At 40.1% G+C, this 14,109-nt stretch overlaps 1 protein-coding gene across 1 annotated transcript; it reads left to right on the top strand.

Moving 5' to 3' along the window:
- The first annotated feature begins 6,841 nt into the window (after positions 1-6,841).
- On the top strand, positions 6,842-14,109 carry pfkmb (phosphofructokinase, muscle b). The gene is given in 23 exon segments (XM_034223907.1): positions 6,842-6,912; positions 6,914-7,089; positions 8,290-8,363; positions 8,859-8,936; positions 9,162-9,351; positions 9,524-9,689; positions 9,976-10,020; positions 10,206-10,314; positions 10,391-10,486; positions 10,564-10,656; positions 10,756-10,881; positions 11,018-11,082; positions 11,167-11,230; positions 11,327-11,473; positions 11,546-11,616; positions 11,736-11,823; positions 11,915-12,067; positions 12,143-12,307; positions 12,387-12,448; positions 12,675-12,786; positions 12,882-12,981; positions 13,069-13,174; positions 13,871-14,109. Coding segments are annotated over 23 exon segments (2,496 nt in total). The 3' UTR covers positions 14,010-14,109.

Genomic DNA, 14,109 nt, shown 5'->3' with positions numbered 1-14,109 from the left:
AGTCATCCGTTAATTGGCCTTGAATTCCATTAGCTCGCTGTGTGTTAACCATGCGTTCATTACTGTAATAACATTACTGTGCGTCCCAGATCTGTATGGCCAAGCTAAGATTAGTTTAGTTATTGTTGCCGTTTCAGCTGTGTGTGTGTGTGTGTGTGTGTGTGTGTGTGTGTGTATGTGTGTGTGTGTGTGTGTGTGTGTGTGTGCGTGTGTGCGCGCATGCGTGTGTGTACAATTTGTGTGTTTGTGTGAGTGTGTGTGTATAAGCTGTGTGTGTGTGTAAGAGAATGATATGACACCCATGCCAATGCATGATGCACAGGCTGGTTCTGCTTTGATCAATGGTGCCTGGCATTGAGAGGGGGTGGCAGCTCGAGGTGAGTTGGGGGATAAGGGGGGTCTGAACCTCCCACTGGTGCTGATGAAGACGAATGAGCTAACAAGACATGACGGAATTGCTTTTGCAAAGAGGGGGGCTGAATGGTGTATCGTGATATCGCGTTGAGGGCGGCTAAACGGGCAGGTTGATTTATTGTTCCAGCAGCAGATAGCCACCGTTTTACCGCCCCTCCCTACTTATTCACAGAGACCCTTCGGTCTTTAATTACAGCCCCCAGCCTCTTCCATTCTCTCATCCATGTCCTTATTAGAAGAGTCATACCACACATCATACATCCACACAGAGGACAACAGTATATATGAGACAAAGCCTGAATGGGGGAGGATTGGTGCCCAAAATGTCACAGCCATGTTGATTTTGCATTCTGTTACCACCTTTCAGGCAGGAAAACAGGGATGAAATACAGACATTGGTGGAGAGTAATGAAGCCGGGGAACTGAAGGTCAAAAAAGAACTAGAAAAAAGATAAAATAGGGAATGGATTACATCGAGGAGAGGTGGAAAATGGGCCGATTAAGATATGTACATAATGGGAAAGAGGTATGGGGGGGATGACAAATAATAGAGTAATCCTCTGAGAGTGGAGGAGGGGTAAAGATATGCTAAATGTTGGGGGAGGACTGTGAGTAAGGTGGAGCACGGTGGTCCAACTTGATGAATCCATTAAATGCTTTTTGAAATAGGAGAAGGAAAACAAAACAATAAGCAAATTAAGAACTGAAATAAGACAAAGGGAAAAGTTGGAAAGTGAGAAAAAGCCAGCCCAGCATCACTTATTGCTTCACTGGCCAATTACAGATAAGTCTGTTTGTTGTAAAAATGAATATGAATAATCTAATTATATAACCAATAAGTGGACAAATAGCTGTGCAAGTCTACATTAGTGATTCTCTGCAGCGAAAGGGGGAAGAGGAGAGGGGTAAGGCGGGGGGCCGGGGGGGGGGGGCCATCTCACCCCACACAATTTATCACTGCGTTGCCATTCGCTCTTTAATATCAGCCTATTAAAACATTCATTGAGATGATTAAACAGCAATAAAATCTAACAAAATTTGCACTGACACTTTCAGTGCATGATTTATTGGGCCAGACTTTGCATGTGCTTCTCGGTCCGATAAACACAGAGACGGGGAAGATCAGATGCTGCTGCCACCTGTTGGCTGAGAGCTGAAGGAAGTGAGAATCTGCACTGAAGTACAGCATAGTAGGCCTACTGACATTTACATTGCATTATGAATACTTTTTTCTACGTTTGTTTTACTCTTATGCAGCCCAGACTTACATGTTCAAACGTATTAATTGAAGGTAATCATTACAAAAACTGTAAATACTCATATTTTGTGGAATCATTGATTTCACTTTGGTGAATGGCAAATGACAAAAATGCTAGATTGAATTTTGTTCACTAGAACGCCCCTGTATGATCAATCTGTCCTAATAGTTGTTAAAGTGACCACGATGCTCAGTTTTAACTATGTATTGCAGCACGTGATTGTACCAAGTTCTAATCGGTGTACTAAAACACAAATATGATATCACACAATTTAGGCCTAATGATGACCACACAGTTTCATAATTCTAAATGTCAGATTACTTTCTTTATGCAAAATTAAATTGCATGTACTCATTTGGAAACAATCTTGCAATCATAGAGAACTGTGTTGCCGTAATACAAGTCAGTATCTAACAATCCCATTTATGATCTAATTACTTTCCATATGTTTTACATAATTGAAGGCTTTGAGGGGTCAGAGTGTAACAATATGCAGTCCACATTTCACGGCATTATCTGAGGTGGAAGTGTTTTTGTGTTGAACCAGTGTTGTATTGATCCATATTGTTTATTACAGGCTGTGCGAGTGTTGATACTGTCCGGGAAGACAGGAGAGAGGATTACCTGGAAATGGTGCTATTGATCGGGGTTTGCCTCAAGAGAATACACGTCGCTTAACCCACCTGGGGTGCAGAGTATTGGAACGATTCTGCACAAACAAACACCACCGGAGACGTGCGCTTATGACAAACTCACTTTTTTTCACAGTGATGTGTCTGCTTTAGAAGTCATGTTGCTGGTGGGAAAATATGATTCTAAGGGAGAGTCATGACCTTCACAGATAACATTGTGTATCACATCAATAGCAAATAATTTCATTTATTTATCATTATTTTGTACTGTTTTTGTGAGGACCAATTTAAATGTAAAAACTGTTGTTGGAGGAGATTTTGTGAGGACATTTCTGTTTTGTACCAGGACGAGTTTAGGGTTAACTATAATAGTTTGTGTGTGGTTCACAGGCTTTTGTAATCTTTGAAAGTGTGTAAACCTCACATTTTTTTATCAAGATCTTAAGATCTTAAAAATAGACATAAACTGACATTCGTCATTGAAATGGCTTTAATTTATTTGTGCCAAAATAGAAATGTAAGGCATTGATATATTTTTTATTAAATTGGGCTATGTTTCGCTGTTTACATGTCTCCTGCTTTTGCATCATTGCTTCATGTTCCACCTGTCTTGAGAAAGTGTTACAGTCACATGCATCAGTAATTGAGGGTCAAAGGATGCATGCTAAACAGTAGGAGGCAAGCAAGGTTCTCAATCTACGCTGTGTTGGGTCCGTGAAATTTAGGGCATTGGGCCTGGAAAGTCATTTACAGTTTTTCTCAATTGCTAACACACTAAAATTATACATAAAGCACAATTATTTTAACTGACACTCAAAGAGCAAAACTTTGGCTCAAATCTCCAACACTCTAAACACGTTTTCAGCTTTTCACACAATTTCCAAATCAACATGGCACGCCCCACCCCAGGGGGACAAGACACAGGATTCTGACATAAAGTCACGTGTTAGCTGGTTTAAAACACTGATATTCAAAATGCCTCACACATGGACCAATGATCAAGAAACACGTTCCACCTGACCAAACACCTGATAGCATAATTGTTGGCTCATCAATCAGGATGTTAGCACTATAAAAAGACCACAGGTGAGTACTTTCTTACAGCAACAATGGAAGCCAACATGGAAGCAAGAAGAAGAGGAAGAGGAAGAGCTGGGCTGAGAGTGAGAGGAGGAGGAAGAGGTGGGTGAGAGTGAGAGGAGGAGGAGGAATGACAGGTAGAGCTGGAGGGAGAGGACGTGGACAAAGAAGAATACTCTCTAATGAAATGAAATGTTATCAACCATGGTTTGACGATGAGAGAGGCTGGACAGAGGGTTCAGCCTAATCTAAGCCGATGTACTGTTGCCTCTGTAATCCGGGAAAACAGGTTAGTTACCAGTTTTTAGCTCTGCATAATTCATGATATATCAGTGCTTATATCTGTTGTGTGAAACGTATTTACTTCATTACTGTAATTGAATTGTTGGCATGTTGCATACTATAACTGTACAAAGATCCTGCACAATGTACTGTGGTAAACTTACTTTAATGCAACACAGACACTGACCAACCACTATGTCTTTGTTGTTTATCTGAAGGACTGAGAAACAAAGAGGTGGAAGGCCAAGGATTTCAATGAAGCAGGAAGCAGCAGTTACAAACTGGGTTTTGGCAAACAATGCCATTACACTTAGAGAGATCCGAAGCATAGTAGCTATGTGCTGAGATGCATGTTGCACAATGTTATCTTTGAATAAAATGTGATTTTGTTCAACAACTCATTTGTATTTCTTCCTTTACTGTATTTCTGTAAACTCAAGCAACTTTCTCTGCAGAAACCTCTATGTACAGAGCATAACTCATACAAGATGTAAGTGCTTAAGTTTAGATGATGCTCAGCAGTGTGTAGTTGGATGGTCAAACAATCTAGTATTATGAATGAAGTGTGTTATATTTGGTGCAAAAGTTTGCATTTGGTAAGTGTTTATGTAGTTTTGAGGGCAGTTCTTTATTTAGCAGGAGAAATTAGGTGTTTTGCACTTTGGGTGTGTGGTTTTATGAATTGTGTTTAGTGTTCTGAGAAACTGAGCAATTTAAAAAGAAATGTGTTAGCAATCGAGAAAAACTGTAACATTTTCAGGCTGCCTCTGCTTCACTATTTTAATCTCAACCTGCTCTGCTATGAGAGTTACTCAAGTGTCACAGACACATTGCTAGATGAATACACACATTTAGCTTGTTCTAATTTTGCAATTTATTTACATTCATATTGAGGAAAAAATACAAAAATACAGCCATTAAGAAGCTAATAACTTTGTGTTGATTTATAATAGAGGGGTGTTGATACAGCTTTTTTTTAAAAAGCTGTTCACACTTCGTTCCAGAAATATATCAAAATTGTTTAAACAAAATGACAGCACAAAAAGCCTCTGAATTGTGTCATCTTCTGTTTGTTCACTTGTCACACATAAACCCCAAAAATAATGCATATCCTTCCAAAAATATTTATAACTTTTTATACTGTTTTCCCAACTTGAGCACAGGTGAAAAACATCGTTTTATGGCCTAAAATAAAACATAAAATGTAATTATGATTTAACTAGTGTATTCAATATGCAATAATTAATGTAATTTAACCACTTGTTAATCACTTCCCAACACTAGTAAATGTACTGGGTATATATAATCAAAGAAAAGGTGTGTTGATGAAAGGTATTTGCTATACTATATGTGCCACATTAAGACAAAATATTTCATATCTGAAGAGGTTGCTATTACTCTGTCAACATGGCCTTTTTTATACTATAATTCTACACAATAGTGTTTTACTTGTGCCGCGCCCCCTAGCACTGCTGCCTTCTGTTAATTACAGAGACTTGTGGATTGTATTTAGTTACCCACCATGCTTTAGCAATGAAGGTCATCCCTCTACAATGAAGTAGTGTTATCAAAGCTATTAATACAGATCAGATGCAGAATGGTTTCTGAAACAGAGAGACGCTGTGAGGATGTGGTACCCGGGCGTCCCGTCAGCGGCGTGGCTCCTCTCTGTCCCTCTGCTGGCCTGGCTGCTGCTCTGGCTCAGAAGGAATCTTCAAGGTATGAACGCATATTTTTGTTCTTTGATCGGTCATTTCAGTCTGTGCATTTAACTGTATGAATACTTGTAGTTGCCTGATTTTTTAATAAATGGAAACCTTGAGGTGTCTTTTTTGAGGGGTAAAGAAGTGTATATTCATGTATCAGGTCAAAAGGTCATAAATACAGAAGTATCACATGTTTTGACATGTTCAGTAGTAAGGATGACAGTGCAGTTTGACAGTAATGGCCGAACAGGGGGAGGGTTTTTTGTGTTGTTATAGATAGCAGCACTGTGTCTACATCCAGATATCTATTTAAAGACAACTTCAGTGCAGTGCCTGCAACATTTACTCCCACTCACTGTTGTCACATTGATTGTTTTGTTAGATCTAGAACTGCACTGTATCTAATTACTCAGTTTCATATATCCAGACTAACTCAATATAATGTGTCTGCTAGTGGAAGAGGAGTCAATGTCAAAGTAACTGACAGTTGTCTCATCATGGGGTTTGGATTTCCCTCGAAACAGAAATCATTTACGCTAGGAAATGTCAAACCAAGCACAAATGGTTGTGTGTATTACAGGCTATGAATTATAGGCTTTGTGAGTGGGAGCTATCCATTTATAATTGTTGTGTGCAACCATTTTCATCTTCTAGCACAAAATAAAACAATCAATCTTTAAAGAACTGTTGTGTCTATTGTAAGTTGTTCAATTCAGAGAAGGCTATATGTTTCTTTGTTTTACATAGAAATATGTGCAACATTTATTTATGTGCTTTTTCCCCAGTACACACTCCTCAGTAACCAGCATCAGTATCAGCTTCAGCTCATATAAAGACCTGATAAGGCCAGTGGGGAGTAACTAACCTGACATGTTCAGATAGAGGATGTTACAAACAAGTGATCACAAGTGCTTTAAATGAGACAAAGTGTGGACGAATAATGCTTGAGCGTTCTGTCTTTATAAGGGAAGGTTTATCATGTCAGTACCTTTTTGCAATGCACTCTGGAATGCCTTATGGATACAATTTGGGTTACATGTAAGTGTTATGGTTATCTATTCTCAGGTTGTAATGACCTCCCAACATCTGAATAAAGATAAGTGTGACAAAAGACTAACAGTAACCCACTGTGATTAAACAATTAGGATATTTGTGATATGGTATTGGTGACAGATACGAGAGGCTGAATTATTTTTATAGCCTGTGTTTTTGTGTGTGTGCGTGTGTGTGTGTGTGTGTGTGTGTATGTGTGTGTGGGTGTGTGTGTGTGTGTGTGTGTGTGTGTGTGTGTGTGTGTGTGTGTGTGTGTGGTGTGTGTGTGTGTGTGTGTGTGTGTGTGTGTGTGTGTGTGTGTGTGTGTGTGTGTGTGTGTGTGTGTGTGTGTGTGTGTGTGTGTGTGTGTGTGTGTGTGTGTGTGTGTGTGGGTGTGGGTGTGGGTGTGGGTGTGGGTGTGTCTAAATGTGCAACTATGTGTGTCTCGATGTCTGCCAAGTGGATAGTTAAGGTGGGCACTCTTGCCTCTGGTATTACTTTCCATAGCGCAGGCAGAGTTAGAAGTGAGAGGCTCCTTGTACTTCACACAGATTTACACTGAAGGCCTCTTTCCCTCAGCGGGCTTCTGTTCCAGGACTATGGCACAACCGCCTTCCACCGACCCCAACAAGATGGGAGTGGGTCGGTCGATCGCCGTGCTTACCTCGGGAGGCGATGCCCAGGGTAAGTGAAGGCTGTCCAGGGTGGCATGTTAGTGTGGATTGCTAAGAGCATGTATGCTGCGTGTTTGCCTCAGCAGATGGGAAGCTCCTTGTATCTCAACAGCAGGTTTAGAGACAAATAGTGAAACATTGTTCACAAGTGATCAAGAAACCCTGAAATATAAAATAGTCATTGGTCGTTTTGACAATACCTGTAGCCTACAAATCACAAATGTCTGTATAGCGTGGGTTTAAGTGTTCTGAAAGACCTTACGGTAGGTATAGCCTTGGAAATAAAAGTTTTACCTAAAGTCTAGACCATCTAAGTGTTATATTCAATCATAATTGCGTTCAGTTTTATATCAAATTTGACAACACGTGTATTTGTACTGGTGATTATAATACTTTAATGATATACCTATTGCCACTGAGTTACCTTGACCTTCTATCTCATTGAGCTAACTTATGGAAAAGGGCACAAGAATGACTTCATCTAGAGCATCTAGGAATCCTGAGGCAGACAGCTCTCACCTGACCTTTAACTTGATGAGGAACATCTCCACTGTGACCTTTGGGAAGTAGGTCAGTCGCCCCACCTAACCCTTAGCATCTGAGGGTGTGATACAGGGAGTTGTTCATGCATCTGTTTTTCTGCCTATGATCTTGACTTTACGGGACTTTTCTATAATACAAAACTTCAGAGTTTGCTAACCCTCACCCTTTTTCTTTTTTTCTCTCCAATATCGTCATTACAACTTTACATTTTAGTCATCCTGATTTCCACAGGTCAACGTTTCTTCATCTGTTTCTCCTTCCTCTCTCTCTTCAATACTGTATCTGTTATGAGGGCTAATTTTAGAGCTATGACCTTTCTGTCATGTGTTTGTAAAGTAGGGAGGAGAAGTGAGACGGCCTTCCTTCATTTTCTTTCTCTCCTCTACTCCTCTACACTGTAAATGGAGCCTCTCTTGGCACCCATAATGTTAATCTATCCACATCTTGTCCTTTAAGCGAACCCCTGCGTGTTAAGGGTGCAGGCCTATTTGTGTTTCTTGGAATACATTTCCACTTTCACTGATCATTGAACTTTTACCAACAATTCAAGTCATGTAAAATATATGGTATTATAATAATAATAATAATAATGGTATTTTTTACCACCATTCTTTTCACCTGTATGAAGGTGCTTTAATTACAATGTACTCAAACACTGTGCCTACAGGTATGAATGCAGCAGTGAGGGCCACAGTTCGAGTGGGAATTTACACTGGAGCCAAGGTGTATTTTGTCCATGAGGTAAAAACCTGTTTTTACTTTGTATTTTAATAATCATTTGATCTCAATGTCAAAACAAATACAAAAACATTGTTGAAAATGCCCCTCATGTTCATTACTCCAGGTCGTAGCTTGCATGTGCTGTCTGTTCAATAAACTAAAAGCACAAAAGTTATTCAAACAACATATATAAACAGAACAAAGCAACATATGCTACAACTGGAGATACTGAAGATAAAACCAGCAAATATCTGCCATTCTTGCATGAGAAATGGCAATACATATTCTATTAGATTTGCTTTTAATACACACAATGTGTACAGCATTACTCCATGGCCTCTCACACAATATCAACCTGACCTATAAGCTGCAAATCCCAATAAAAAAAAAAAAACACTGTTTTGACTGAAACAGATGTACATTGTAGAGTCAAAATATGTATGTATCATTAATGCTAAAGCATCTTTCTAGCAATGACCCCTGTTCCCAAAGTTGATATTTTGTTTTTGTTGACAGGGTTACCAGGGTCTGGTGGATGGAGGAGACAATATCCGCCTAGCTACTTGGGAGAGTGTGTCAATGATGCTTCAGCTGGTAAGAACAAGCACGAGGATGTAAAAGCATATTCATCAGCAAGTTCATTATCTCATCTCTGTTTTTAACTTGTGACGAGTTAGTGGAATGGATGATCTTTAACCTTTACAATGCAGTTCTGTAGGTCAAATGGTCATTTAAATGCCACATGTCATTAAATAGCTCAGAACTTAATGGACGTTAGACACTAGGTTTCAGATAACGCTAGCCCTTCTTCTCTTGCAGGGTGGGACTGTGATTGGAAGTGCCCGCTGTCAGGATTTCCGTACCAAGGAGGGCCGCACCAAGGCCGCCTGTAACTTGGTCAAGCTAGGCATTACAAACCTGTGTGTGATCGGAGGTGATGGCAGTCTGACGGGTGCCGACCAGTTCAGAACAGAGTGGAGCGAGCTGCTGGCAATCCTACTCAAAGCTGGTTAGAGACTTTTACCCCATAATTCACTGTTCTTAGCAACACAACCCCAAATTAAAGATCTATATTCACATATCAGCCCTCTACTGATGTTAGCATACACGTTTATGTTGTTTTAGGTATGTTAGTTATTTCAATATATGGTATCTGAGAGTGTTGTCACCTGTGGTCCCAGGTAAGGTCACATCAGCTGAGGCCAAGGCCTCCTCCCATCTCCACATCGTTGGCATGGTGGGCTCCATTGACAACGACTTCTGTGGCACTGACATGACCATTGGCACTGACTCTGCCCTGCATCGCATCATAGAGATAGTGGATGCCATCACAACCACAGCACAGAGGTATGCACGTAACCAGGGTCTAAAATTAAGTGTTTTCCTCAACTGCCTCTACCAAAGGTCACTGAATATTTATGTCTTTCAATACCACTCTTTGAATCTATTGACACTTTAGAATTGTAAACACTCTGTCAGTGATACCAGACGGTAGAAATAAAAAATATATCACGTATCCTTAAATCTGAATAACTTAGGTGCTGCATGTAACCATTCATATATTTATTTGATGGATAGACTTGCCATGCAACTTTAACAGTCTTGATCTTAAATGTGTTGTTGTGCACTGCAGTCACCAGAGAACCTTCATCCTGGAGGTAATGGGCCGGCACTGTGGGTGAGTACAGTCTCTGTGGTGAGCAGGAGTGGTCGTTATGTGGTTGGAAAATAATTGATACAGAAGCTTCACTGCTGGTTACTTTTGACAAAAGTCAAATTTATAATATGGAACATAATCTTTGGATACTTCATTTTCAGTTTAATACAAGACATTTGAACCTCAGTGTATGACTGCACCTACAGTTACCTGGCTTGTGTGACTGCCCTGGCCTGTGGCGCTGACTGGGTGTTCATCCCAGAGATGCCCCCAGAGGATGGATGGGAGGAACATCTGTGCAGAAGACTGACAGATGTAAATATCGTTTTTAATGACTGTGCTATAAGAAAAGTCTGCTTGGGTTGTTGAACGTTTTCTTTTTCATTTTCAGCAAAGAGGCCGTGGCTCCCGTTTGAATATTATCATTGTTGCAGAGGGAGCGATGGACCGCAGTGGTAAAGCTATCACATGTGACAACGTCAAAAAGGTCAGTATAGGCAGAAATGTACACATATACAGAGTGGCTCTTCATATAAGAAATACAATGATAATCTCTCTGTGCAGCTGGTATCAACCAAACTGGGCTTTGACACCCGCACCACCATCTTAGGCCATGTGCAGAGAGGAGGAACGCCTTCCGCCTTTGACAGAATCCTGGTAATTTGTCACACACAAACCTTTTACAAATTCACCAATTCGTCTTTTTTCCTTTAATCACCGTGAATAAACACAAACGACCTGCTTTTGATTATTCAGGCCAGCAGGATGGGTGTGGAGGCTGTGATGGCTCTGCTGCAGGCCACACCAGAAACTCCTGCATGCGTGGTCAGTTTGTCTGGAAACATGGCTATCAGGCTGCCTCTTATGGAGTGTGTTCAAGTGGTGAGTCAGATCTGGCCCATTCGCAAAACAAATCATTCCTATACATTGTATACTGAATTAAGAAGTGACTTGAATCAGCAAGAAGTTTCTGCTTTTTTTGTTGTTGTTCTTATTCAATTCTGTTTCCTTTCATCAGACTAAAGATGTCACCATAGCCATGGCTGAAGGAAGGTTTGACGATGCGGTGATGCTCAGGGGAAAGTGAGACATGCACATTTGCATGATCTATTTCAAATAATTAGTGTTGTTTGGAGATGTGAATGCAAATCCATTTCTGTGTAACAGGAGCTTTGAGAACAATTGGAACACTTACAAAATGCTGGCTCATGTGCACATCCCGGAAAAAAAGGTAAGAAAGTTGAACCATCTTTGTGTGCATTTACTGTCTCACAGTGGGAAATGTATTCTGACAAATGTCTCTGTGAATGTACCCGGGCCGTGCCAGAGTAATATCAACATTGCCATATTGAACGTGGGAGCTCCGTGTGCTGGGATGAATGCTGCCGTGCGTTCAACAGTCAGGGTCGGACTCCTGCAGGGCCACCGGATGCTGGCAGTGCACGACAGCTTCGATGGCCTGGCTCATGGATTGGTAAATTACACTCTCATAAAACAACACTTTTTTCTTTCAGATCATGATAGCATGCATTCTTTCCCTGTACAGATTGAGCCTATTGATTGGTCTGGAGTGGCAGGATGGACTGGAAAGGGGGGCTCCAACCTGGGAACAAAAAGGTGAGATATTGCAACAAGCCACCCTGTTGATTGGTTCAGAACATGATTCTGTCTTATTAAATAAACGTGTAACTTACCATTAAGCATGTGTATCCTGAATGTTCCCCCTTTTTATAAAGGGCACTGCCACAAGACTTCATGGACGAGATCAGTCTGAACATCGCTAAGTTCAACATTCATGCTCTAGTCATTATTGGAGGCTTTGAGGTAAGCAGTCAAAATAAAGAGTCACTAACCAATAATTAACCGCAGCATTTAAATGACATGTTACTGATTTCCTACTTCCTGTTTTCACTAGGCTTTTGCTGGGGGTCTGCAGATGGTGCAGGCTAGAGAGAAGTTTGAGGAACTTTGTATTCCTATTGTCGTAGTTCCTGCAACTGTCTCCAACAATGTTCCTGGATCTGACTTCAGTATTGGCGCTGACACTGCACTTAACACTATAACCATGGTAAAACTCTTCGAGAGCACAAAACTAACACAGACAAATTGAAAAAACGAAATCTAAACCATCTCCCTTTTTCAGACATGTGACAGGATCAAACAATCTGCTGCCGGCACCAAGAGAAGAGTGTTCATTGTTGAGACTATGGGAGGACACTGCGGCTACCTGGCAACCATGGCTGGCTTGGCATCTGGAGCTGATTTTGCTTACATTTACGAGGAGAAGTTCAACATTCATGATCTAGAGGTCTGTCCTTGTAAATGTATTAAAGAGACTAGCTTAGGGATGACATACATTAGTGGTCTAATGGTTGATTTGTGATTAGTTGAATGTGGAACATCTGGTGGAGAAGATGCAGACAACAGTGAAGAGAGGACTGATTCTGAGGTTTGTTACCCAACCACAGATATTAGTCGAGCAAATTAGTGTTATTGGTGGTTATTGCTATCATTCTCATGTGTCAGAAGTGCACAACTGCATTTAATATGTTGAAAATGTGAAGGGGAAACTTTAAAACAACATGTAACAGATAATGCACATTTAATCAGAATATTATATTTTGAACTTCATCTGTGGCTTATATTTTCACACAATATTAAATGTATTTTTTCAGAAATGAGAAATCCAATGCCAACTATACCACAGACTTCATCTTCAACCTGTATTCAGAGGAAGGCAAGGGTGTGTTTGACTGCAGGAAGAATGTACTTGGGCACATGCAGCAGGTGAGCCATCAGATGCAGATGTTCTGTTATTGTTGGCACTCATTTTATTTGCCATCAGCTTTAATTTCACAGGGAAACCTTTTATGTGTTTTAAGGGTGGAACTCCAAGTCCCTTCGACAGGAATTTTGCCACCAAAATGGGGATCAAGGCAGTGCTATGGTTGACTGACAAGCTAAAGGACTGTTACAGACATGGTGAGGACTGTTTTGTACAATTGTGGTGTGATTATTGTTGTGCTCTCTGGAATCATGTATACTTTATTTTTATCCTAAAACCTCCAGGTCGTGTCTTTGCCAACTCTCCGGATTCTGCCTGTGTGCTGGGCATGAAGAAGAGATCTTTGGTCTTCCAGCCTCTGTCAGAACTTAAAGATCTCACTGACTTTGAGTAAGACTATCCTGCCAATGTGTTACTTCAACTCTTCTGCATTGTTTTATATTTACTGACATTGTTTTATTAAGTGGTCCGAAAACCCAGGGTTAAAGTAAATTAAAGTCATTATTAAAAATAACTTCATACAACGCTTTTGAAAAACAAGTTTAAAAGTGCTTTACAAACACTTAAAATGCAAGACATATTATCACACTGAATACACACTGAAAACTGAAATGTTGCCTTTAATGAAATGTATTATGTCAAAAAAATTGCACATAATTGTATGAAGTTAGTTGAAAGCAATAATATTAAGTTGAAACTACATATTTGTATTTTAACTAAATAGTATTGCTTTCAGCTAACCTAATACAGTTATGTAAAATCTGTTTATTTATTTAAAGGCAACGTTTCAGTTTTTTCACTGCAGATCAAATCAAATTGAGTTGATAGGTTAAAATGACATGTGATGTGTAATTTACCAAATAAAGCAGAAGTATTACCAACTAAGAGAAAGCTATTCTAGTAAGAATATGAAGCTTAAGCCCCCTTGGTGAGTTTACTTTTGAGTCCTTCTGTCCCCTGGTCAACAATCACGTAATTCAGCTTTAATTGAAATACCTTACCTAAATAATTTGACTTCCTAGGCTTCAAGAGTATTGTTCTTGTTTTCAGTTTCAGCTTTGCACTGACAAATGTTGTCCTCCACAGGCACCGTATTCCCAAGATACAGTGGTGGCTTAAGCTGAGGCCCATCCTGAAAATCCTGGCCAAGTACAAAACGGATCTGGACACGACTGAAAAGGCTGAGATAGAACATGTCATCAAGAAGAGAGCTCGTGTTCCTTAGTTGCCGTTGTATGTCTATTTGTCTTCTCTTAAAAGCACTTTGTAAACACTGACTATGAAAAGTGCAATATAAATAAAGATCACAAGTATATCCCCACACA

Source organism: Gymnodraco acuticeps, unplaced genomic scaffold, assembly GCF_902827175.1.
Source record: "Gymnodraco acuticeps unplaced genomic scaffold, fGymAcu1.1, whole genome shotgun sequence".
Lineage (NCBI taxonomy): Eukaryota > Metazoa > Chordata > Actinopteri > Perciformes > Bathydraconidae > Gymnodraco > Gymnodraco acuticeps.
This window is presented reverse-complemented; position numbering and strand designations above follow the sequence as displayed.